The 27511-nt window shown below is 37.2% G+C and overlaps 1 protein-coding gene across 2 annotated transcripts in view; it reads left to right on the forward strand.

Annotated features, from left to right (window-relative positions):
- The window catches only part of LOC111157933 (PDZ domain containing ring finger 4), a 349884-nt gene that overhangs the window by 307961 nt on the left and 14412 nt on the right, over positions 1-27511 (forward strand). For both annotated transcript variants that reach the window (XM_022519674.1, XM_022519675.1), the window contains 2 exons: positions 22177-22275; positions 24867-24929. In XM_022519674.1, coding sequence (XP_022375382.1) covers positions 22177-22275; positions 24867-24929 — 162 coding nt within the window. The remainder of the gene's footprint in view (positions 1-22176; positions 22276-24866; positions 24930-27511) is intronic.

Consider the following 27511-nt stretch of genomic DNA (forward strand, 5'->3'; position numbering starts at 1 on the left):
ATGCACTATAAGAGGAATGGTCAGAGAGGAAATGGTACCTGAAAAGAATTTTGAACAAGCAGACATTTAAGGGGAGAGCAAGTACAAACACGTGAGGGCATCAACAAGCCCAGCCAGTTCAAGGACCTGCATAGCTCAGTCCAATTAGAGAGTAAGTTTTGAGAAGTAAAGAAAGATATAGGATAAGGCTAGACAAGTAGGCAGGGGCCAGATAAAGAAACACTTTGAAAAAAAAAAAAAAAGATTTTATTTATTTATTTATTGGAGAGAGAGACAGGGAGACAGAGCTCAAGCCAAGGGAGGGGCAGAAAGAGAAGCAGGCTCCCCTCTGAGCATGGAGCCCGATGCAGGGCTTGATCCCAGGACCTGTGCCAAAGTCAAATACCTAACTGACTGAGCCACCCATATGCCCAGAAACACCTTTTATGTCGTAATGAATACCTTGGGCTTTTACTACAGGCCATGGAAGATAATTCATGCTAGAAGAGGCACCATGGAATCAGACTTGTGTTCCATTTAGACCCAATTTTGTAGGCGTGTGTAGGACCAGTTTGGAGGGAAAAAACCCAAAGAAGAGACACAAATTAGGGGTCAATTTCTATGGACCAGGTATCAAACAAAAAAGATTGGAACTAAGGGGATGTCAATGGTAGAGTTTAAAATTCAGTAAATAAATTGTTGGCTTTTTTAAATAAGCAAAAATTATATAGGTGTTATCTTTCTCCTGCATGGCAAGTGGTTATGAGCCTAGCTACTAACCAAAGTCATTCTGGCAAACTTGACATCCGGCATGATCTGTCCTCTTTGATAAATGTCCCAGGGAGTCAAGACAGTCACCTGTCAAAATTGATAAGTGAGGCAGCAGCAGGGACCACAGTCTCATTTGTGAGGGCATAGCTGCCAGTGCTTCTAGCCTGTTCACCTCTAGACTGATCTGTCTCGCTCTGAGACTTTTCTATTTCCACCCAAATAGCCCCAAAATGCATTGAGGCTATGCCTACCTATGCGAGATACTCATTCCAGACTAGTCTGCAAATGTGGGAGGAGGATAAAGAGGCTACTTTCATTAGGCTGTTTCACAACTGAAGAGTTTCAATATCTTTAAAAGGGAAAGCGTGAATTTGACCAATTCTCTGTAGGCATTTAGCAAAATAGGTAGTAAATTCTGTGAAATAGAAAAGCCCAAGGGATTACTGTGTAGTGTACTTCTAAAATCCTAAAATGCTCATTACCTAATGCACGGAAGGTATCTGAGGAATAAGGAGCCATTTTTTGATTAAAAGGACTTAGTTCTGAACAATAGAGTGGCTGGTGTTTTTAAATTAAATACACAGGAAGACACTTAAACCTCATCTTCTGCTTTTGTGAAGGAAAGAAATGAGAGTCTCAGAGGATCACCCCCACACTGATGAGAAGTGCACAGCACAGTAAACTTTTGCTTTCTCTTCTCTTTACTAATGAGATTGTGGTTCTCTGTGTACATGAGCACATTGCTGCAAAATCTAAGAAGGAAAGAACAATGGCGGGACCCTGGTCTACTCATGGTGTGCTCACGAACAAAACTTCCATTCACGGTGGAAACTCAGACTTCTTAACATGGGCATTTCCTTCAAATGAGATGCTTGCAGCAGCTAGGGAAACTAATTATGGCAGGCATCCCCTCCTCATCGCCAGACCATTCCACCTCCCATTATTTACTTTAGGAAACCATATTTTGAAGATTCAACTGATCTTTTATTCTCTAGAAAGCAACTAATGATTCTTCGAAACTACCGTGGTCTTTACCTTCCGGCCCAAGATGGTGAATTGCAAGGTGTTCTCTGTTACACAAGTTTTCAATAATTGTTATAGCCCTGGCAATGTTGGAAAGGTTTTGCCTTTCCTCTGTTGCAGGTATTTGCCCAGTTGACAGTTGAAATGCCATGTTTCACTGAGGTTTTTTTAAGTCCTTCCTATCATACTCCTTTCACATTCTCCTGCTGGGATTATTCCAAGACCTAATAGACTCCATCATTAGGAAACATTTTATAGTACTTAAAGTGGCTTTCCCTATGTTGAATTACATCCAGTGTTTCCCCTCCATTGCCCATTATAGAAGTAATTTGCAGAATTTCTGCAATTTTGCCAGAAACATCCAGAGGAAGTGTCTGCCTGGGTGCTGGGTACCAGCGGCATTGCCAAGCTGGAAGGGACGGAGCTCTAGTGAGGAGTGTGTGTGTGTATTTCTGAATATCCATGTGTCCCTAAGTTATTATCTCTATATATTACACATGCTTCTTGTTCCCCTTAATAAATTCATGGATACACATGCTTGCACAGGCCCTTTCCCACATATTTACTTGTCCTAGATTAGATATTGAGGTAAATGTGGATATGCCTAATAGTATTAAAAGACCAACAGAATGGCACTGTAGTGCTACAGTAAGTCATGTGCCCATGCGCTATCCTCTGTTTTTGTAAAAACCGTATCCCTAATATCTAGTATCACACACACTTAACTACGTTTTATAGAAGTTGTGTTGGTTTTTTTCATTCATTCATGGGAGGTTTATTTTTTACATCATGTGGGGTAGTATAAAAGAAATGAGTATAAAATAAATATACAATCCCTGCCCTCAGTAAATGAACATCTATTATTCACTTTAAATGCACTTCAACGGTTTTCTTAGGGAATGCCTCGGTTTACAGTGAAAACAACAGTATGTTTTTTGGCTGTACTCTCTCCCCCGGTTGTTTGGGTTCTTGAAGATAACTCTCAGAATCTTTCCAGAAGCTTCTGAGAATCCTCAGGGTGGGTCTCCTGTGTGCTCTCAAACTGTCTTGTTACTACCCAGTAAAATCTGACATTCTCTTTCCTTCTGGCTTCAACTGTGATGATCATATCCTCTGTGGGACCTAATGTTTTTGATGCCCACTCTCTTTCCCTCCATCCAGTTCGGACTGGCCCAGACAGGTTGCTCAGGTCACTGCATACACACCAAGCTTCATTGCAAGAGTTACCTCAGGGAGAAGTAATGGTTGCCTATCTTTATGCTTTTGGTGTCATAAAGAGCTAAGATATGTCTTCTATATCCACTTTTCTCTATGTATTTTTAGGATAGTGACAGAAATCTGTAATGGCAGATCTAAAAATAGTCTCAATAATGCTGTGCTACAATATCAACTTGCCTCCAAACAGAGATGCAGTAAACACCTGTCTAGTCAACACCCAGCTGTAGAAAAAGAATCTTACCATGACATTGCAACCCTGTGCGTGCTTCTCCCTAATCCTGTCTTTTTACCTTCTCCCTTGGGACTAAGCATTATCCTGAATTTTATGCTTATCATTATCTTGTTTATCTGTATAATTTTGTGACGTAAGTTTGTAGCTCTAAATAATATGTTAACTTTAGGGGGCACCTGGGTGGCTCAGTGGGTTAAAGCCTCTGCCTTCAGCTCGCGTCATGATCTCAGGGTCCTGGGATTGAGTCCCACATCGGGCTCTCTGCTCCGCATGAGCCTGCTTCCTCCTCTCTCTCTCTCTCTGCTTGCCTCTCTGTCCACTTGTGATCTCTTTCTGTCAAATAAATAAAATCTTTAAAAAAAAATATGTTAACTTTGTATCTTTAAATATTTTTGCAGCCATACTGAACATATTCTTCTTAAAGCTATGTTTTTTATTCAGAATTATGAGCCTAGTTGATCCAAGTTGTTATGTATAGCTGTAATTCACTAATATTCACTATTATTATAGGATTAACATTTATGAAAATGGCATAGTTTAGGTACTCACTTGGTGGGCATTTGAGTTGTTTCCAGCTTTATAATGCTACAATTTTGCTATGAATAATCTTTTGTGTAGAGCCTAGTGCATGTTAGAGCTTTCTAGGGGAACTCCTGGGTATTGGATGTGCACAGTCACTAAGCAGTGAGCCCTGAGCCCATTTTAACTCATACCAGCATGAAGGTGATACTAGGCACCACATTCCCAAAAACACTTGGCATTTTTAGACTTACGATTTTCTCCACACATAATTTTTTCCATTTATCGTGTTGTGATAATTAGCTTTCACCAGATATCGTATTGTGGCTTAAAATCTTTCTCCTGAAAAAAATTAAAATAAAATATACTTTCTCTTGATTATTAATAAGGTTGAGCATCTTCTTATAAGTTTATAGGCCTGTTCAGTTTTCTTCTTCTGTATAACACCATTTTGGTATTTGCTCATTTCTATACTGGTTTTTTATTGATTGATTTTTTAAAAAATTCTTCATATGACAGATTGTGAAATCAGTTCTTTGTTTGTATTACAAATACTGTTTCTCAGTTGGTGACTTGTCTTTTCACTTTTTCATGGTATCTTGTCCTTTAAAAAGTTCCTAATTTTAATATCATAAAACGTGTTAATACGCTTCTTTATGGTTTATGCCTCCTGTATCTAGTTTAAGAAATCCTCCCTTTTTTATTTTGTATTCTGAATTAAAAAAAATAAAACAATTTCTCTCTTCACTTTAATCTTGGATTTGCACAGAAATTTTTTTTTCGTATTTTTGTTATTTTTATTGTTGAGGTGGCATGAATGAATGAATAAAGGAATCTCAAAAAGGTGAACAGATGAGGAGAAACATGGAGAGGAGGGAAGTTAATTATTTTTTGGCTTTTTGAGTTTTTATTTTAATTCCAGCTAGTTAACATACAGTGTTATATTAGTTTCCAGTGTATGATATAGTGATTCCACAATTCCATACATCACCCTGTGCTGATCATGACAAGTGTGCTCCTTAATCCCCATCACCTATTTCACTCATCCCCCCATCCCTGCGCACAGAAATTCTTTTTGATTATGGTTGAAGCTTGGGGCCCAAATTTATTTTATTTTCAGTGTGGATTACTTAGTCTCTTAGTACTACTAATTGAAAGTTCACATTTTGCTTGATATGTAATCACAACTCCATCATAAGTCAAGTTTATGTGTAGGTGTAAGTTGATTTCTGCTTTTTCCCGTCTGCTCCCTTGGTCAATTTGTCAAACTCTATGCCATACTATACTGTCTTAAGATGTACTGTAGCTTTATTCAAAATCCTTGTAGCTGGCTGGATAATCCTCTTACCTTATTCTTCGCAAGTGTCTTCAGTATGCTTTGTCCTTTGCAGTTCATATAAATTTTTTAATTAGCTGTGCAAGTCCATAACAATATTATAGGGATTTTGAATTCATTCATCAATTTGGAAAGAATGAACTCCTTATGGTATTCATTCTGCTAATTCATGAACATGAGTTCTCTTTTTCTCTAGGTCTTTAATATCCTTCAATAGATTTTACAGTTTTCTCCATAAGGTGCTTATACATCTTTTCGTTAGCTTTATTCCTAACAATTGCTATTTTTTCCTGCAATGTTCCACAGTAGATAAGAGCACAGACTCTCTAATCCAGTTTTACTATTTTCTAGTTGTATTAGCTTGAGTAAAATCACTTAACCTCTTTGTGTCTCAATTTTCTCATATGCAAAATGAAGATATTTGTATACCAAACCTTTAGAATCATGGGAATTAAAATGTACTGTAAATGCTTAAAACACTGCCTAGTACAAATTAAATTTAATGTGTTTGCTATTATTGTTAAGGAGAATATTTTCATAAGTGATTAATTCACACTTGAAAATAATATATATACTCTGCATTTATCAGGAATACTATTCTAGAGCTATACATTAGATCAAGCTTGTTAATCTTATTCAAATATTCTATATCCTTAAACTTATATTGCGTAATTTATCAGTCACCATTATAGTAACAGATTTGTTAAAATTCTAATTCTATCATTTTTGCTTTCTAGAACTTGAAGTCATAATTTGAGGTGCATCCAAGTACAGAATATTTATTTCTTCCTGGTCAATTTTAACTTCTATTCTTTAAAAAATTATGTAGTGACTTCCCCTCTCTGATGACCTTTATTCTATGATGTACTTTATTATATTGCTACATAGCTACACCAGCTTCTTAGTCTTTCATGACATAACTTTTGCCATTTTTATTTTCAACTTCTCTGAACTGTTATTTTTTTTTAAGATTTTATTTATTTATTTGACAGGCAGAGATCACAAGTAGGCAGAGAGGCAGGCAGATAGAGAGAGAGGTGGAAGCAGGCTCCCTGCTGAGCAGAGAGCCCGATGCGGGGCTCGATCCCAAGAGCTCATCACCTGAGCCGAAGGCAGAGGCTTTAATCCACTGAGCCACCCAGGCGCCCCTGAACTGTTATTTTTTACCTGTGTTTCTTATAACCTCTTGTTACAAGTGTTCTTGTACAATTTTTGTGTAGCTGGATTATTGTTCTTTTGTCCTGGTGGTGGTGGTGGTTTGCTTGCATTTCTGTTTTGTCATTTTATGTCTTTTACTTTTAGTCTATTTATATTTATTATAATTATTTAGAAATTTTGGCTGACCCCCATTATCTTATGTTGCACTTCATTTGTTTTCTCTCTTCTGTTTCTTTTGCATCTTTTATGTGGCCTGATCATCCATTTTTCTCATTCCATGTTTTTCCTTCTGCCGGATGAAAAGATATACTATTTCTGTTCTTTTAGTTCTTATCTTAGAAATCTTAATTCATCCATTTTTATAATTAAGCAATATATTAACCCTCCTCCTAAAAAGGAATACAGGAGCTCAAGAACACACACTCTAACCAGGTCCCTCCTGATTTACCTTTTACCTTTATAAGCATTTTAAATATTTTTGGCCTTATTTTAACCTCTAAGTCATTATACACAATATAACTTGTTATATACATTCTATATTTGTTTAAACTATTTTTTTCTTTTCATTTCTTTTTGTGACTCTGACCTTACACCTAGAGTTTGCCTTCTGACCTTGAAATACATCTTTTAAAGTTTCCTATAGCAAGAGTGTGCTTTTGGCAAAATATTTTGGGTTTTTGTTTATCTGAAAACATCTTTATTTTACTTTTGTCCTAAAAAGGATATTTTCCCTTGGTATATAGAATTCTAGATCAGCTGACCTTTGCTTCAGCACAACCAAGATACCATGGCCCTGTACCTTGACTCACACACAATACAGATACAATTCACAGTAAAGATACTGATTCCTTAGTCAGTGGATTAGTGGTTTTCATCAGGTCAGGAATATTCTCAGCCTTTTTCTCTGTGTTTCTTTTTTTTTTTTTTCTTAAGATTTTATTTATTTATTTGACAGAGAGAGATCACAAGTAGATGGAGAGGCAGGCAGAGAGAGAGAGAGAGAGGGAAGCAGGCTCCCTGCTGAGCAAAGAGCCTGATGTGGGACTCGATCCCAGGACCCTGAGATCATGACCTGAGCCGAAGGCAGCGGCTTAACCCACTGAGCCACCCAGGCGCCCTTTCTCTGTGTTTCTTAACTTCTATTTCATATTTTTCACTTCTTTGTCTATGTGTGTGCATTCTAGATAATTCTGCCGTCTATCTACTAGCTCACTAATTTCTAATTGAGTAATTCTCTCCTCAGATATGTCTAATCTGTTATTAAATACATCCATTAAATTTTAATTTCAATTACTATAGTTGTTATTTCTATAATTTATACTTTATATTGTTTATTTTTATTCCCACTCTTTATTCATCTTTGCAATTCTATTTTTTTTTCATTATGTTAGATCTCCCTGTATATATTTGCAATATCTTTCCAAACAGGATACCTGTTTAATTTTTTTCCTCCTGTTGAATCTCACCCTAAGTGCATTGTTTCTTGTGCATTCTATGAAATTTGACTGCATGTTTATTTTTATTCTAACATTATCTCTGGACCCTTTGAGGCCTGGGTTTCTCTAGCTAGAAAGTGTAAGTTTGTTCTTGCCAGTATTTATCACAATAATTTCCCATTTTAAAATTTCTTTGGGATCAATATTCTATTGCTTAGATATTCCCTTATTTAAGAACACCCATATTGTGGACATTAAGGACATTTATGATATTTTGCTATTATAAATTATGCAGTAGTGAACAGATGCTGATATACTTCAGCTTAATTTTGATGATGTTTTTGTATGTAGTTACCAAACCAGACTGCAGAATACATAATGCACTTATTGAAGTTAATTTTCAAGTGGCCGAAGTGATCAGACTAATCTCATTAACAACAAATAGAGAGACATACCTACTCTTCAGAGGCTCAAGAAAAAGCTTCATAAAGCAGTTGGGCAAATAACCATAAAATAATTTAATAAATAAGTTAAGCAAATAAAACATTTAAAATAAACCTGATCATTTATTTTGTCTATCCAATATCATAAAATACTCTTCAGTTTCCTTTAAAATGACAGAAATTACATCATGATTATACAAACGTACAATTATATATCTACACATCCATCACTGGGAAAACTACACCATGTAGAATAAAAACCAACACGTATTTGAGAACACCTACATTCTTATGAAAATTTACCAGTTCTACAAAAGTCTATAACAGCATTCATTTTCCAGTTTTAAAAATGTATGGTAATATAATATAAACTGTTACAATCCACCATTAATTATGAGTCCTATGGGGACAGATAAAGAACTGTGAGTAAATTTAGAAAATACGTGTGTATGGGAAACAAAACAGATGAACATATGGAAAGGGGTTAAAAGGAGAGAGGGAAGCAAACATAAGAGACTCCAAAGAGAACAAACTGAGGGTTGCTGGCTGGAGGTGGTTGGAGGATGGGCTAGGTGGGTGATGGGGATTAAGGAGAACAGTTGTTAGGATGAGCATTGTGCGTTGTATGTAAGTGCTGAATCACTGAATTCTACTGAAACCAATATTATATTGTATGTTAACTAATAGAATTTAAATAACATTTTGAAAAAAAGGGAAGCAAAAAGAGAAAATATTTGTATATGAAATTATGCCATTCAGTAATGTTATATATGTTTTTGGGGAGCTCCTCCAGTATTTAACAACGTGCATACCTCCCAAAAATGAACTCTCTCCCTTCTAAGGGTGAGTGTTAAAATTCATATGTTGCTTCTTGATTCAAAAAAAAAATTTCATCAAATATCTTGAGTTTTTGGGAGAAAAGGTAAAATGCTGAGTAAAGCACAAAACTTTAACCTCCACATTTTATGACCTGTTGTTATACTTTGGAATAGGTCTATTTTTAGAGTTTAATTTCCTTGGTTAGATGAGAAATATCTATAGAGAAAAGTGGACACAATTAGTTATATGAGAATTCTACTTACTAAACAAGAACAAGAACAGAAGAAAAAAAAAACTGGGGAAGTATTATTGTGACTTCTATGGGATCTTGACGGGTTTAAAAATCTTGTACCTTTTCTTGTTATCTTGACTATGGGAAAAACTCCCAGCCCCACTATAAAATAGCTTAGAAAAGACTTGCAATAATAGCCCAGTGCCTCATTAGAAAAGCCTGTATTTCCTGCTTCGGTAACCAGCTGATGGAAATAAAGTTCATCTTGTCAACAGGTTTATTTATTTCCCATTCTTCTTCTGCTTTGCTAATCTTCCTTTTATGTTTCCTTAATAACACATACTGTAAAAGTTCCTGAATGCTTTTCAAATAAAAAGAAGTTCTGAGAAGGATTGACAAATTTCTGTTGTGTCAACATAGACACGGGCGTCTCCCAGTCTGGAACTCAATGTATAATATCTGAAAAAGATAAATGTAGACCCTCCTTTTCTCATTCATCAGATCAGGAGATGTTCAGGTCTACTAATTGGTTTTAATACATGTTATTAGAATTTTATTGCCAGTACAATAAAGGCACAGTGCATTTCATGTATCATAATAAACTGGCATTAAAAAATAACTAGGAGAGCTGGCTCCAAAAAGAAGGATAGAAAAGGAAAAATCTAGAATTGGTGCCATCAAGTGAGTTTTTGGATACTTCACGGTTGTGACCAGCAGCTAAATGTAGAACTTACCAAATAGGAAATAATGCATGAATTCAGGATCAGCTGTCACCCATAATTAATCAGTATGTATAAAAAATTGTCATTACATATGTGGTACTAATCTGGAGATGCGGAATCCAAGCATCTTTTAATAATTAATCTTGTGGATCAAATTCCTTACTGATCCTCAAATGTTGGAATAAAGTACCATATTTTTGTGTGGTCATCGTAGAGCAGGCAATATTTTGGGATTTTCATAATAGAAAATTTAATTCACTATTTGATCATATTTTTAAATGGTGTCTTAAACACTGGGTGTATAAATGTGATAATATGAAAGGACTCCTTGCCTTAATCCACTTGCAGGAAAAATGTATTCTATAATAGGTTTTATCACATAAAATCTTTGTAGTTTCTGTGCAACTTTTATAATTAGTTTGCCCCGCCTGTGGAAAAAACAATGAGTTTTGCACTATTTTTCACCAAAAAAGTCATTGCATAGCAACATATTGACACAACATGAAACATGATAAATGGGATATTAGCTGATAAATTTAGATTAATATCTCTATGCAAGTTCAAAAGGTAGTTTTTTGTTACCATGCCCTAGATGCTTTCCTTTCATTAACCTTTAGCCCAAGTTCACAGTAAATCTACCATCTCGACCAAACTCTGTGCCTTTTGGAGCAGTCTTTCAGTCCTACCAAACCTACATATGCTCCTTTTTGGGTTTATCTTAGATCACAGCTCTGTACCTCTTCATTCCGTCTTCTTCACCACTTTGCCCTTCCCCATCTATCTTCTCTCTCAAGGGGCCGCAGTGTCTCACCCTCCATCCCAGACATTGAACGGGGCTTCCAATATTCCAAATGTTGATTGCTAATGACGTTTCCCATTAAGCTAAAGCAGTAACAACCACAGTACCTTGTCATCTGAAGTTGATAATTGATGACCTATTTCAGTCCAGGATTACTAATTTCCCTAGAAGGTGCTCCCGAGGATCATTTTGTCAATGGTTAGATTTTGCTTTTATTTCTTTCCAGTGTTTACTCTGCTACCTCAAGTAGCTAGAGATGGTCGATACAGACCCATATACTTAAGCAAAAGACATCTTGCCTTTCTCAAGTAAATGTCTGCCTCTTCAAAATGATTGTTGGGGGTTTTTTGTTTGTTTGTTTGTTTTGGTTTGGTTTTGCTTTAAAATAGCATCCCAAACAGTAGATGGTATCTCTTTAGCTGATCCCTTTTACTGAAAACATGACCAGGTCAAAAGCATCACAAGAACTGTAGCCATTGAACGAGGGACTACTAAGACACAAGGGGTCACCCTGTCCTTTTCCACTATTTACTTTGCAGAGAGCACATTGCTAGTATCAAAGAAATGCTGTTAACACTGTCTTTTGAAAAACTGATTTTTCAGTAATTCAAAGAAAAGATAGTTTACAAATGTCAGGAGTGGAGATAAAATAAGGTGAAAAGCCATATTATCTAAATGAGAACATGTGTTTGAGCTGCTCAGTGAATGCATGGTACTTTTACATAAAAGTTAGTGTGCCATTCCCTCTTTTTTTTTTTTTTTTTTTTTTTAAGATTTTACTTACTTGAGATGGAGAGAGAGAATGAGAGGAGAGAGGTCAGCTGGAGAAGAAGAATCCCTGCTGAGCAGGGAGCCCGATGTGGGACTCGATCCTGGGACTCCAGGATCATGACCTGAGCCAAAGGCAGTCGCTTAACCAACTGAGCCACCCAGGCACCCCTGTTCCCTCTTTTTAAGTTTACTGTACATGAAGGGATGAAAGAGTACTTAAAAAAAAAAAAAAAAAAGAATTTCAACTCCAGCCCTTCTGTCCTAGAGTCCTGTACTCATCACCCTGATTTGGTGTATGGTGCAGCTCAGGTCGGCTACTCAACCGAGTTCCCGCCTCCACATATTCCACCTGCATAAGGCACTTCAGTCAGCCTCTATCTTCCCCCACCATGATTTTGGCCTCGCAACACACTCTCCTCCTTGCACACTCCACCCCACTCTGTCCCAGGAGAGAATGATTTAAGGAGTGATAGAAGAACCAGAGAGATAACCACGGAAAAAAAGCAATTTGTATGATAGTCTGGAAGCCTGGTTCCCACTCCCAGCCCTGCCACTGAATTACCTGTGAATGGGAGAAAGTCATTTACATAGATGGATCAGAGGGCAAGTTAAACTATGGCTAAAATCCCTTCCAAATAATTCTGTGAAATAAATTGATTATATAATTTCCCTAAAATGTAATCAGTATTAAGAATAACAGAATAAATTTATGCTTCTGCCTCTGTTGAATATCAGAAAAACAAGTCCTTACTTTCCCTCAGTTGTCCTAATTTCATAACTGGTCATGGTTTATGTCTAAAAGAAAGCCTCACATTTTTCATCCTGACCACCCTGTTTCCTTACTTATAAAGTGGAGATGGTGATAATATCTCCTGCTTAAACTTGTTAACAGTCAACGGGGGTAATCAATGTACAGTGACTGGCAGTTTGCCCAACACAGCACATGTGAGCCATTGTTGTAATTCCCAGGGTTAAAAATAAAGAGAGTGTGGCTCCAAAAAAGATACGAAATCTAAGAAAAAGTAGTTATCCCACACCTGACCAGCGCCAAGATACACAGTGAAGCTAGATCAGTCACTTGTCTGCGGAAACACTTCCAAAGGTTTCCCACATCACTTGGAGTAAAGCCAAAGTCTTTATAAGGCCCGCCTGGCCCTGTGTAGTGTGGAGCCCCTTCACCTCTGTGATCAGATGTCCTACCCACCCCAGGCTCCCTCAGCTCTGGAGAGATTGCCATCTGCCTTTTCCTCCAACCTGCCAGGCACACTCCTGGCATTGCCACCGGATGCACCTTCTGCCCGGGTTGCTTACCCCACATGACCACGTGGCTAAATCCCTCATCTCTTTTCTGATTCTGTTCCAGTACCTTCTCCTTGACGAAGCTCACTCTGACATCCTATTTAAAATTGCAACCCTTCCACTTACCACACTACTGTGTGTTCTTTTACGCTTATGCCTCAGTCTAGACAATGAGCTTTTTAACTGACCACTGTACTAGAAAAGTAGAAAAGTCCATTGATTTAAAAAAAAAAAAGCTTTCAAGTAAACAAAACAAAGACCCGTGTTCAATTTCTGATTTAGAAACATAGTTGCTGAGTGACCTTAGGTAAATTACTTAATACTAACCCTGAATTTCCTAATCTATAAAATGAAATTATACTGTCTACTAAAAGTAATGGGAACTGTGATCCAAGAGACAGAAGATACAAAGCAAATGCTTAAAGAAAGAGAGGAGATGGAGTGGCATACCAAACTCAAAATGCCAAGAGTTTGCTCCTTCAGGCATAACTTGGTATGAGGGTTCAAATAATGTCACTAAGTTTCAGTCTTTCTCCATCTTTGGCTTTTATCTTTTCTTTGTTGGACAGATCCTCAGGCTCTGTATATTGTGGTAAGATAAAGCTTTGAGATTCTCTTGATCTACATTCTTGCAGGCTTAATTAAAACAGGAAAGACAAGTGTTCTTTTCCCAATAGTTTCAACAAAAGTCTTGAGCCCTATTTTGGTGGTCTTGAACTGGATCAAATACCTATCCCTAAAAGAATCGCCACAGCTAAGGACATAAAATGCACTAATTTGCTACCATCTAGGTCACATGCCTACCCCTAGAGCTGGAATTGGGCCTGAAAACCTATAGAATGGGAAGGAGAAAGATGTAATTCTACACAAGAAATTTAGGGTCATGTTTCCAAAAAGAGAGAATGTGAATGCTGGGTGGGCCAGAAATCCCTATACAATGTATAATCTTGTCATATTTTTATAAAACTAAATATTATTTGCAAAATACTCATAAATAACATATATATAAAAGTACATATATATAAAATTTTTGTATATATAAAAATTTTAATGCTGATATAAAAATATATATATTTATATAATATATATATTTTTAATGCTTTTATATATATATATGTTTTTAATGCTGACTATAGTTCTTGGCATATAGCGGGTAGCAAGAAAATGTCAAGTGAATAAAATAAATAAGTAAAGATGGAATCTGCTAGAGGAATTCTTAGAATGAGTAATTTATAGATAATTTTGCTTATTTTTCATCAACTCTAGTTAGTTTTCTTGTTGGCAGAGATTATAAGCGATTAAGTCACATCTATTGTTTTCACAGCTTGCTGAATATATCCTACTGAATCTAATACATTTATACAAATATAAGATATATAGAAATACAATATAGGTATAAATATATAAAAAAGCAATTTCAGCTTACACCCCAATCCACTATAGCAGTTAACTCACCCAGCTAATGAATATGGGCCTTTGTTTACATTTTCAGACTATGATGGCCCTCGGAATGTCAACAAGAGGGCATGGCACCATCCTTAAGAGCTGTATTTCTTTGTTTTGCATCTAAGGATTTTAGGTTATAACATAACATAGCAAGGAACATAGCAAAGACCTGTTCATAGAATAGGGGAAAAAAAGAGACTTTTTTTTTTTTAAAGTAAGCAATGTAGTAAAATACAGATTTGCTAATAAAAAAAGAAAGAGTAAGTGATAATAATTTTCAAGAATTTAGTAAGCATCAGTAAAATTCTGATAGAGAATTTTAGGGGCCCTACATAAGAAAGTGGGATGGAGAAGGATACCATCTAGAAAGTATCATTTGAGCTAAGAAGTCAGAAGGAGAAAGAACTTTTCATGGAACTAGAGGAAGGAGCTGTTGAGAATTCAGTCTTGGCCTTTTAGCTAGAACTTGAATCCCAGCTCTGCCTCTGACTTGCTGTGTGACTTTGGGCAAGTTACTTAACCTCTCTGTGCCTCATTTTCCTCATCAATAAGATGAAGATGATAGTAACTGTATTAAAGACTGATAAAGCACTACTTTCATCTAAGCCCTCAAATCCTGTTGCAAAACTGGTAACATTCGGGGCATCTGGGTGGCTCAGTGGGTTAAAGCCTCTGCCTTCAGCTCAGGTCATGATCCCAGGGTCCTGGGATCGAGCCCCACACTGGGCTCTCCGCTCAGCAGGAGCCTGCTTCTCCCTCTTCCTCTGCCTGCCTCTCTGCCTACTTGTGATCTCTGTCTGTCAAATAAATAAATACAATCTTTAAAAAAAAAAAAAAACTGATAACATTCTTCACCAGCCTTCCTGACTCCTGCAGCTCACCCATTATGCTACTGCTACAGTCATTTTTTTCTCGCTGCAGATCAGACTCTTACTTCCTTTACAGTGAGTCCTCTTTACTTTTTGCAAAATCCAAATTATTTTTTGCAAAATCCAAATTACTTAGTATGGTGTAGCCATCCTTCCATGATATGGCCCTGATCTATGTCTCCAGTTTGTGTGTGTGTGTGTGTGTGTGTGTGTGTGTGTTTGCCACCATGACCCCTCACCCTTCCCAGGCTTAAATCCTTAGATTCACACACATTAACTATATAAAGCTCCTGTAACATACATGCTATTTCCTGTATCTGTAACCTTTGTATAGCCCATGTTCTCTGCTTGGAAATTTGGTCTCGGTGAACTCCAGGGTCAATTCTATTATCTCTTCCAATGCACTTTTATTAACTTCTTCCAGCAGGCCCCAAACTAGAGCCGACTACCATATCATAGGAATTGGATTTCCAATTGCCTCACCTCATATAAGTGATAGTAATGCTTTGTGGGTGTGGTATGGCAATGGGAATAATCTAATAAGGAAATCGAAACTGATGATACAGGAGAAAGGGAAAATTTAAAGAGAAAAGGTCTTGAAAAATAAAACATTTTTTAAAAGGGGCCTAATTTATGGAGCATGAGTGGGTTCATTGGCCTTTGAGAGCGTTGAGCCTCTCCCTTTCGTTGTACTAGAGGGACAAGCCACAGGATAGATACAGGTGAATTTAGGTTGATGCACTGAGCAGAAGGAAGAAGCAACAGTTTCTCTTTCATGGCTTCTTTTTTCTTCATGAAGCATAAGATAGGATATTGCCTAAAAATGAAGAGAGGGAAGACACTAGAGCAGAATTGCAGAGAAAGGGGGTATAAAAGACGAGTCTGGGAGAGTGGAAGATTGACGTAATAATAACCTAACATACCATGGGCTCTGAGACAAGGTCATCAACTGAACATGGGTAGGTCCTCTTGGAAAGTTGAGATAAAGAGGAGCAATTTGACAAGGGAAGTATACTGGGATTGTCGGGTAGTAGTGATGGTCAATTTGAGATCTGTGGTAATGAACTTACATTGGAAGAGTCAATGTGGTCAGCATGGTTGTGCGTTTTCCTCCAGGACCATGCAGCTGCTCGGGTGGGAATGCAGGGAAGTCATAACTGGGTTTACCCATGATGGACTTTTTGCCGGGTGATACGGTGGAAACAGAGATCAACGAGGGAGTTGTAGATTTTCATGAAAGTTAATCCTGGGTAACTGTGCTTCCAAACTATGCAAGGAGAGAGGGGAGGTGATGAGGAAATTATTGAACGTGAAAAGTGGAAGAATCTGTAGGTTCAAGGTCTAGTGAATGAGCAAACATTCTAGAGAAGGAATACTGGAGTATCTGTGCTGATCAAACAGTAGAGCACTGGAAATGGATATTTTAAAGAAAAGCAACTAGGGTGATGACAGTTCATGAATAGTCTTTTCTACACATTGTTTACGGCATGTTGAACAATTTTAATGAAGATGCCCCCTCACCAAGAATGAACATATAAATCAGAAAATCCAGCTACAAGTGACAGTAGGTATTTGGCAATGTCATTAGCAAGTTAATAAATGATCATGTTCATGTCTGTTCAAAACTCAAGAGTCACCTGTGGATAATCCTGGATTTCAGGATTGAAATGATCTTTATATCTCAAAAGATACAACAACAACAACAACAAAATTAACTGATACAAGTGGAAGTTTTCCCCGAGTGTCATATGCCAGTGATCTTTATTTTGGACAGAGCAGGACTGGGTAAGAACCCATCAATAAAGAACTTTGCACGCAGTTGGCATGATTCTCTTGCTGGTGGGGTAGATGTAACAATATGTACTTGAAGTATCACATTTCTACCCTGAATTTAGGTCTCATTTCTCTTCCTGGTCCAGAATTGATGACATCGACTACTGATTAGGGGCAATGTGAATCCACCCTCCCCCGAATAACAATACACACAAAATTAGTATTTCTTTGTTAATGTATAAAATCCATTTGCAGTGAGTAATTTAGGACTTCCTAAGGTGATTCGAAGCCTACAGTGAGAAGCAGGCAACCTGGGCATAGAAAAACGTGAATTCTTTAGTTCCCAAAGAATCTAGGGAGTTCCTAAGAGGAGAAAACTGAGGTATTAAAAGCTGCCTACAGGACACCTGGGTGGCTCAGTTGGTTGGACGACTGCCTTCGGCTCAGGTCATGATCCCAGAATTCCCGGATCAAGTCCCACATCGGGCTCCCAGGTCCACGGGGAGTCTGCTTCTCCCTCTGACATTCTCCTCGCTCATGCTCTCTCTCATTGTCTCTTTCTCAAATAAATAAATAAAAGCTTTAAAAAAAAAAAAAGCTGCCTGCGTTCCACAACAATATCATTAAGAAAGAAAAAGTAGTCGAGTAAGGAACTGAGGTTAAGGATGTTAGTGGAAAGGCATGACCATCTGCTCTTGCTTTTACCCTACTGTCTCTACAGAAACATAATTTAGTTACGAGGTGCAGCAGCTTTTTATGGGTATTTGGAGATGGGATTGTGTGAGCCTGATGCTGTCCTAGTGATGTGGGTATTCCGGGATTTTGTTATTTATTTCTTACTAAGTATTATTCCTGGTTTTCATTATTGAGGAAATAATGATATTGAAGCAATATTTTCACAGTTGACTATCTAGCTTCCCTTAGCTGTGAGAGTTAAAGTTTTTGTACTTCCCACTAATTCTTTTTTTTTTTAATAAATGTTTTGTTAGAACAACTGAGCATGGCATTCTGATAGTTACTAATCAACATTACAAAATGTAAGATAATGATATATGATTAATACTAAGCTTGTATAGTAGTGCATCTGTCGTCTGATAAATGTAAATCAGGAACACAAATAAAAGAAAAGGATGATATGGACACAAGAGACCCCTGTCTCCCATGATTGTCAGTTGACATCGGTGACCATCCTGTCTGGCCCTGGGTTATCTTCAGGCATTTGTGGTACTGCCTGCCTCTGAATTTTCTCTTCATGGCCTGGGTCTCCGAGCTCTCTAGGGTTTGGAAACAATTTGCCTAAAAAGCCATTGTAGACACTTTTAAGCCTAAGTTCTTCCTCTAGCAACAGAGTCCTATCTAGAAAGCAAAAGTGTTTTTTTTTTTTTCTTTTTAAATTCCCTGTTCCTCCTTAGACCAAATCATAAAATATATAAAAATTTCACAGTACTGTAGGGCAACTGACTTATGGATAGATCCCATTCTTTCTATGACTGGAAAGATGTTTCACAGGAAGCTTTACTAACTAACTTTAACCCTCTTCTCCACCCTCAATCTCCATGCAGCCAATTTCTCACAAGATTAGGCACTATGATTTTTTTAAAGGGACTTTACATGTTCCCAGAACATAGCATCTTAACGCACATTTAAACCAAACAAATATAGTCTTACCAGGTATATGAAGTGCTTCTTTCAGTCCAGTCACAGATGACTTAAGGATGGTTAGTGGCGCCATCGTGCATGCTTGGCTTTGATTCGTATATGCCTGTGAATTGTCTCTGTGGAGAAAATGTACAGAGGTAACATTTCACTTTTATGTTTTTCATCAAACAGCTTCCTAGTGACAGAGGGAAAGGTATGAAAGTTGTTAGGGAAAACATTCTCTATTACCAGGAGGTTGTTTCTTCAGAAGTCAGAGGCTTGTGTGCTTTGTGAAAGGAATACTAAATTAAACCTGTACTAGAGACTTTCTTTCAGATAATCAGGCTTTACAAAGCCACCTTTGCCTCATACAAACAAAATGCTCTATAGGTAGATGCTTAGAAGTTATTTTATCATAGAATTAAAGGAACTTTGATTCTAAAATGTGTGCTTCTGCATACTAATGTGAAATATTCAGTGTCTAAAGCATTCTCAACTGAAGAAAGAATGGCAGGTCCACACTTGGCACTAGTATTGGGTGGTTTGTGGGATCCAGGAAATCTCACTCAAGTCTTCCTCAGAGCCTGAAATCCTACCACCTCAAGTTTGGCCCTTTGAGTTAAGGCTTTATATTTTTAGTCTTTATTAATATGAACCAAATCCTAAGTGGGCAACATTTAAAATAATTATTAATCTGAGAAACGGACTCTCTTTTTCCATTTTATTTTATTTTATTTTATTTCTTTTCAGTGTTCCAAAATTCATTGTTTATGCACCACATCCAGTGCTCCATGCAGTACATGCCCTCCATAATACCCACCACCAGGCTCACCAAACCCCAAATCCCCTCCCCTCCAAAACCCTCAGTTTGTTTCTCAGAGTCCACAGTGTCTCATGGTTTATCAGACTCTTAACTATAAAAAAATGAACAGATGGTTACAGAAGGGGAGGTAGGGGGGAGGGATGGGTGTAATAGGTGATGGGGATTAAGAGGACACTTATCAGCATGAGCACCGAGTACTGTACAGAAGTGTTGTGTTACTGTGTTGCACACCCGAAACTAATAGAATACTGTATGTTAACTGTATTGGAAGTAAAATTATAAACCTAAAAAAATAATTACTAATGATGATCTCTTTAAGAAATATTCATCACTTTTCTTTATGTACTAAGAGCTACTTGTGTGAGGAAATAGAAGGTAACATTGAATGCCCCCCTTTGCTAGGAAATAGGTAAGATGACAAGCCTGAAATCCACTGGCTGCCTAGACAGGCAGATCTCTAGCAACTCCAGACAGTTAGAAGGAAATATGAGGGTGCTGAGTGTCTTAAATGTAGGATATTAAAAACAAAGATGTCATAGATAACTTTGAGACCTATTCTACAGTTTTGCTGAGGTCCAGTAGGATGACAATATTGAAAAAATTACATTGACCTCAGGATCTTTGTCTTTCTGTTGCGATTCTCAAGTTGGTGCTTTGATTTGCAGTATTGAAGCCTTATGGGTAGGTTCTGCCCTCTCTATCTTCACAGACTGGTTCCATTTTATTGCAGAATATTTCAGCATGTGTCTCCTAAACAAACCCCAGAACCATACTGCAGCCTTGAGAATGTTGAGAAAACACTTAAAAAGCAAGACTCCCTCTGGAAGTGTCTTCCTGCGGCACAGGGACTTTCTGCCCTGCTATCAGAAGGATGCTGAAAGTCAGGGCACAGCTTTGACTACAGCTCCTCATTTGCTTTAATTTAAAGGTCCCAATCTCAGTTCTTTATGGAGTGTTTAGGTTTCCTTGTAGGCCTCTTAGGAATCATAAGCTTCTCTCCTCCTTAACTGTATAGTGCATTGCTGTAATTGAAGCTCTTTTGTTGCTGCAATTTCTTCCTAATGTAACAGTTTCAGTCAAGTATTTTCCCCCCTCTGGAGGCATTAATGATTGCCAGTTTTGAGAATACTCTTGCTGGGTATGTACTTTTTTTACTTCCGGTGCCAGATCACACCACTGTTTCCTATTCTTCCTCAAGGTGAAAGGACTTTTCTCCCTTTTTCCCTTACTGTTTAGCATGCCCTTTTTAACCACTGTGGTGGAATTTAGAGAATCTTTGCCAACCAGTTACAAAGTCATTCTTCGTAGTTTCATGGAGTTTGCCAATTTACAGTACATATCTCAGGACAGAGGACCTAATGTTGTTTTATTTGCTATCAGCTATGAAATTATTGGTCACTAGAGCTTATGATAGTCTACCCTTGCTAAGGATTTTCCTATGGTTTATAGCATGTCATTAAAATAAATGGTTATTTTCCAATGACAAGGCCTGCCCTAAGATACAAAATTGAAAGGGAGGCTCCTTCTTCAAATGCAACAGAGTATTCTGGAAAATATCCCCTTGTCTGAAGTTAAGTGAGCTTTTCTTTATTTAGTCCTGGTAGCTATTTCAGATAGTACATGGTTAAATGGATGCTTATTATAATCAAACTTCCTAATCTTCTTTTCATTCACACATGCATGTATACACACACATACACACGAAATCTGTCTCCCATTAAAGAGGAAAGACTGCTTAATTATTGTTTTACAGAAAGTTACAAACACCAGGAAAGATTTGAAATAAAAGCAGCCACCCTTCAGCCTGGATTTGCTGAGTGCCCACACTATGCCTTTCCCTGTTCTAGGACCTGGAGAAACAGCACTAAGCAAGGCAGACAAATTTGCAACTCCCATAGAGCCCGAGTTCCAGAACTCTCATGCAGACTTCTCTTTCCATTTCCATTTTCTTTTTTTTTTTTTATCTCATCTGATTATTTATCAAAGGGCCTTATATTCTTCATCCAATAGGAGCAAGTTCTCCATGATGAGAACACTAATTTATCTTTTAGTGCTGGGAATTATGCGATTTGTCCTAAAGTCATCTGTTTCTGAAAGTAGTACAAGTCTATTTCATTATATAAAAATGAAATACACTGAAATTTATTATTATTTTACTGAACATAAATCAGGAAATAGATTCAATATACATTACCTAAGGACTGACATTTCAAGCCCCTTAGCCATGTGTTTCAGTAAATGTGTTTCCATGTTCATTTACTGCTACATTTTGAATCATTGCTTCTGCTCATATGACTGTTGATGTCTCTCCCTTCAGCCTGGATGAACCCATTTCACTCCAAGGGTTAAGAGCTTCTACAAAATAATAGAAAGCCTTGGCCTGAACTACACAAAACTCTTGCTGATTACCACATAGCATAGAACTCCAGAGAAGGATTGACACGGAGCCCAATGTAGTCTTTTTTAATTTGAACTTTGTTTTGTTTTATTAAAATACAAATAAAATCCACAGTAACTCTCAGTATTTTTATGAACATTTTTCTACCTACTTTGACAGTCTCAAATATCTTACTGATTAATGCATATTTTATACTTCACTGTACAATTTTTAAGCCTTAAGTTTATGATTTGATACCAAAAAAATTGCACTTTTCCACCTGTACAATGAAAATTTGAAACATTGGCTTGAGTATATAGAAATAGACATTGAAGGTACATTTGGATGATTTTGGTAACATAAACTAATTCAAATGTTGGGCAGTAATTATGAAAACCTCCCAAGGCAACCCAGGGAGTATCAGTGAGTTCTCCATTCTGCTGTGGGATTTGTTTCTGAGATAAATGTCGTTCTGTGTGTGTTTTTCTCTCAGGAGGTCGAGCTGTGTCGTGTTAGCAGTCAAGAGAAGCTGGGCCTGACAGTCTGTTACCGAACAGATGATGAAGAAGACACGGGCATTTATGTCAGCGAAGTAAGAAATGCCGAGGAGGGGAGATAGGGGGAGGGAAACTGCGAGTAATGGAGTCAAATGACTCACGATGAGAAAATCCTTGGGAGGCTTGGATGTGAAGAATTGGCCATCTTCCAGTACTTGTCACTTTCAATTAGGAAAGTAAATTATGTTGCCCAAGTAATGTAATTATTATCAGCTTGTTTAATGGGGATGCTTTCACCACAGAATCCCAGTAAGGAAAACTGCAAAAATGGGAGCATTGTCTAAATTTGAATAAATTCCCCTAAGTATGCAGGAAGTCAAGCAAAGTTTCTGATGAGCAAACATTCATCCTTCCATTCCTTTTATCAGTGCTTTAACAAGAGCATTGACTAATTGTTTTAGACCTAATATCACAAATATTACATATTTTACTCTGCTGGCAGGATTGATACCTTTGAATATCCACAGAATGTATCTGTGAGTTTTTTTTTTTCAACCCTATAATCAATGTCAGAAAGTGAAGTACGTGTACATGAAACTCTCTTAGTGTTAATGACTTTGAAAAAAATGTGAAGCAGAATTTATTATTATAGTTGATTTTTTTTTTTTTTTAAGATTTTTATTTATTTGACAGATCACAAGTAGGCAGAGAGGCAGGCAGAGAGAGAGAGGAGGAGGAGGCAGGCTCCCTGCTGAGCAGAGAGCCCGATGTGAGGCTCGATCCCAGGACTCTGAGATCATGACCTGAGCCGAAGGCAGAGGCTTTAACCACTGAGCCACCCAGGCGCCCCTATAGTTGATTTTTTAAGACTCACCAAAGAATCGTTTTGTAAGAAGTAGTGAGGTATAATTTATTTTAATTATATGTACATATGACTGAAAATTATATAAATATATATAGAAACACATAGATGTGTGAGTATTGCCTTACTCCTTCCCATATATATCTATACACACACACACATAATGCGTGTGTGTACATGTAAATGTGTATGTGTGAAAAAGAAGTTAGACAAACTAGATACTAATTAATGTCCCATGCTGTTCCAAATGTTCTTGGCCATGATCTTGTCTCACTGAGCTTCAGCTTCCTTGACTAGAAACTTGGTACAACAATGTTTATCTCATTGCTTCTATAGAGGTGTTTAGAATATGGAAAAATAATGTAATCAATGCAATTAGAAAATTACCCAGCTCTATAAACGTAAATGTTACTTTTTATTACTTTACCAAAGAATTTACTGTCTGGATCTTGCATTGAAAAAATCAGAGAATGATTCACTTATACGCCTCTTTTAAATGGACAGCTATGGTCATCCCTCCAAATATGGTGAGGAAGTAGGTGAAGAATTTTCTTCTGTAATAGGCACAGAGATACAAATGTCAAAGTTTGGCCTTAGTTTGACCACAGTTCTGTAGGCAAAGTTTTAGATTGTGAATAGCTTCTCAGTAGGATACAGTTGATTAATCATACTTCTTTTCCTCTAGTAAGTCTCTATTTACCATTTAAATATGCCCACTTTGGAGCTTAACTTTGTAAGAACAATAAAGAAGCCACAGGAACTGAACATATGTACTTGGAAGGGATATTTTCCTTATGTTTCTTACATGTAATAATAGTGTCTTTGTTCTTGATCGATCACTTAAAATTCACTTATTAGGTGGCACCACCTAATAAGAAAGTAATACGTAACATCTGGATAGGATGAATTAACCTCATACTACACTTGAAATACTTGGCTTAAATTAAAGACTTGATCAAGTAATCTTAAATAAATGGCTTAGTGCCATCATTCAAAATATGATAGACAGATTTACCCCCAGTGAACTGTAAGTCATCACTCAAGTTTGGCCCATTAAAATGTTGGTAAACCCCTAATGAAGGCTTAAATCTCTATTTGTTCTAAAATAATTTATAGTTAATACACTTCACCTTATAATTTAGAATCTAGTAATGATCTACATAGGTAACTTTTTTTTCATTTTTTAAGCAACATCAATTATAAATCTCTTTATAAATTAATGTGTTCATGAGACAGAAATTTCTTTAATAAAATGGACTTAGTATAGCTCTCAGCTTTTCTAAAACAGCTAAACCAGGATTTAAAGATCACCCTAGTAGAAAGCAAATTTCCTGGGTCCAGAGAATCCTAGAATTAACATCTGCTGAAGACCATGTCAGCTGAGGACCATGTCTGACAGTTTGGATACAGAAATGAGTGAACCAGATGTTTAAAAAAGAAGAAGAAGAAAGAAGAAGAAGAAAGAAGAAAGAAGAAGAAGAAAGAAGAAAGAAGAAGGAGAAGGAGGAGGAGAAGAAGAAGGAGAAGAAGAAGAAGAAAAGAGCAAAAAGAACAAAAGAAAGAGAAAAAGGGAGGGAGAGAGAGAAAAATCATTTTCAAATTAAATTCTGAGGTAGTTCTCTCTTTTTTGTTATTAATTCTAAAATAGTCCACTTACATTTTTTGAATCAGTGGTTTTTATTTAACAGAAAACTTTGGCATGCCTTCTATAAATCAGTAGAGAATTTTTAACCAGGTTACTAAAAATATTTTTTAAGTGATATTTTTAAGTTCCTGGGGGAGTATCGCATAACCAGTTGAAGATGCGTGTTTTCTCCATTACAGGTGGATCCAAATAGCATAGCTGCCAAAGACGGCCGAATTCGAGAAGGGGATCGAATTTTGCAAGTATGTGAGATGGTTATTTCCTTTAGTGTCCTACCGTCTGTTCAATAGTTTCCATTTTTTTTTAGTTTTTTATAAAATGTTAGAGAAAACAATTTGTCTTTTCTAGATAATGGCATCCACAAAACAAACAGCTATTGTTTAAAAAAATTTTAAGTAAAGATGATACTATTGATTAAGAATTATTGGCTAATAATTAGTAATTAAGGTATCTTCTCTGGACTTGGATTACTCAGCTTCACCTCCCAGCTCCACCTCTTACTTTACTCCTCATCCTAAACCAGTTTCCTCATCTTAAAAAATGGTAATAATAATGGGGTGCCTGGGTGGCTCAGTGGGTTAAAGCCTCTGCCTTCGGCTCAGGTCGTGATCCCAAGTTCCTGGGATCGAGCCCCGCATCGGGCTCTCTGCTCTGCGGGGAGCCTGCTTCCCCCTCTCTCTCTGCTTGCCTCTCTGCCTACTTGTGATCTGTCTGTCAAATAAATAAAATCTTTAAAAAAAATGGTAATAATAAGACATATTGTTGCAAAGGTTAAATGTGAGTATACTTCTGGAGGGCTTAGCACACTGCAATGTAAGTAACAAACATTAACTTCTAATAGTAAGAGCAACAGCAACACCAGTTACTGCTGCCTCTTCCAGAATAAATTAGGGAAACATGGATTCCTATGTTCCATGAGGACCTGAAAGTCTAGAAGTCTGAAGAAATTTGATTTATGTGAAAATGTAAAGACTGACAAAATTTCAGTTTAATGAGCAAGATGATAAATGGAACATAAGGGGGATGTGGAGCTGGAAAGAATTCCAGGCCAAATTAGAAATGACTTTGAATGCCAAAGTTTGTCTTCTATACCGGCCTCGACCCTCTCTCTCTCCTCTTGAGTCCTTTCCCATACAGAGTGCTGCAGAAAGACACACAGCTCCCCAACTTGTGTGTCCAGATTAACCCAAATTTAGAGCCGAGGCTTGAGTTTACTGCTGATCATACAACTACAAAGCTGAGAAGATGACTCACAAGAAAAACTGAGGAAGTTATCAACCGTTCAAATATTCTGCATAACTTTTAGACCATATGATGAACCTACAGCTCCCACTTCTCCTTCCTAGATGTGGATGCTTGACGAATGTTGCTTTGCATTTTAACAAGAATAGATTCAACACTCTGCCTAGAACCAGGACTTCGAAAACAGACCAGATGCCATCCTGGCATTTGGGGCACTCCCCGTGCAATTAGGAAGACAGCTGCCCACACAGAGGATGACAATGCAGGGGGTGCTGTCATGGTCACAGCGTGGTGCACTGCCTGGGGCCCTGACCACAGTTATCTTGCCCAGCCTTCTCCTCTTCTTCCCTTTCTGCAGGGCTCCACTCACTGATTCACACCTCTACTGCATACCCTTGCTCCTCTCTAGCTAGATGCTGCAGAACTCGTTTTTCATCAAGGAACCGCTCCTAAGACTCCAGTTAGGAAGGAATAAAACTATGATTTGCGGTCATTCATGGCCCTACTAATTTTTAGAAAACTTCAAGAATATAACTTGTATTCCTATAGCTCCTTAAGTGGCGACCTGTAGTTAAACAGAATGGACTGTGTCACAGGCTCTATCAGGGCAAGAGAAAGTGAATCTGGAAACCAAGGCATTGTCTTGTTTGCTACCATACTTTCAGTGTCTTTCTCAATCATGCATGAATAAATGAATGAATGAAACAGGTATTCAGTGGACAGAGTGATAGGATAAATGAATACAATCTGCAGTAAAGCTTTACTGATGTAGCCTCATTAAAAAACAAGGGTACCATTTTTGTGTACTATCCAGATAATGAAAGCTTCAAACATATTTTATTATTATTATTTTGACTTGGAAACAATTATAAATGTATCATTCACCTTGTTAACATCTACAGCTGAATATACTCAATTGAAAAAAATATAACCTTCTCATGATGCTCAAGGTCATATTGTGCCCAGCAATCATTACAGGATGCTGTAATAACAATAAAATACTCAATGGTTAAAATGTCTGGAAGACTTTGTGCCACAATATGAAGTCACCCTGGTTGGCCACATTTTCTGATGTGTTACTTACATTTTTTTTTTTGTCATTTTTCTCTTGCTGCTTCCAGCTGTCATGTCTTCTCTCACCATCTACTCTCCACATTTGACAGCTTCTCCAGCAACCTCACTGGCTCCTTTCCTGATTTCCAGCTAACCACTTTCTCATAAGCTAGATCTACAAATATAGTGGTTAAAATTGCATCTATTCATTCTATGAGTAGAGGTAGATAGAAATAAAGCAATTGTATTGTCATATATACATGTTATATGTTTTGATACTTCCTTATTTTCAGCTATATTAGAGGCAGATAAAGTTTTCAGATAAAATATTTGCTGGATAATAAGGCATTCCTTAATGGAGTTGTTCACTGAAGAAACAACGGCAGGATTGACAAAATGCTGTTGTCTGCCTGATTACTTTATATTCAGTGACAAATATGTCACATTTAATGAACAAATACATGTCACATTAAAAAGCCTAGAATTCAAGTCTATTTGCACACATAGGAAACAAAGAGTCTTAAGGGTG

This window comes from Enhydra lutris, unplaced genomic scaffold, assembly GCF_002288905.1.
Source record: "Enhydra lutris kenyoni isolate GAN:26980312 unplaced genomic scaffold, ASM228890v2 scaffoldscaffold56, whole genome shotgun sequence".
Taxonomy (NCBI): domain Eukaryota; kingdom Metazoa; phylum Chordata; class Mammalia; order Carnivora; family Mustelidae; genus Enhydra; species Enhydra lutris.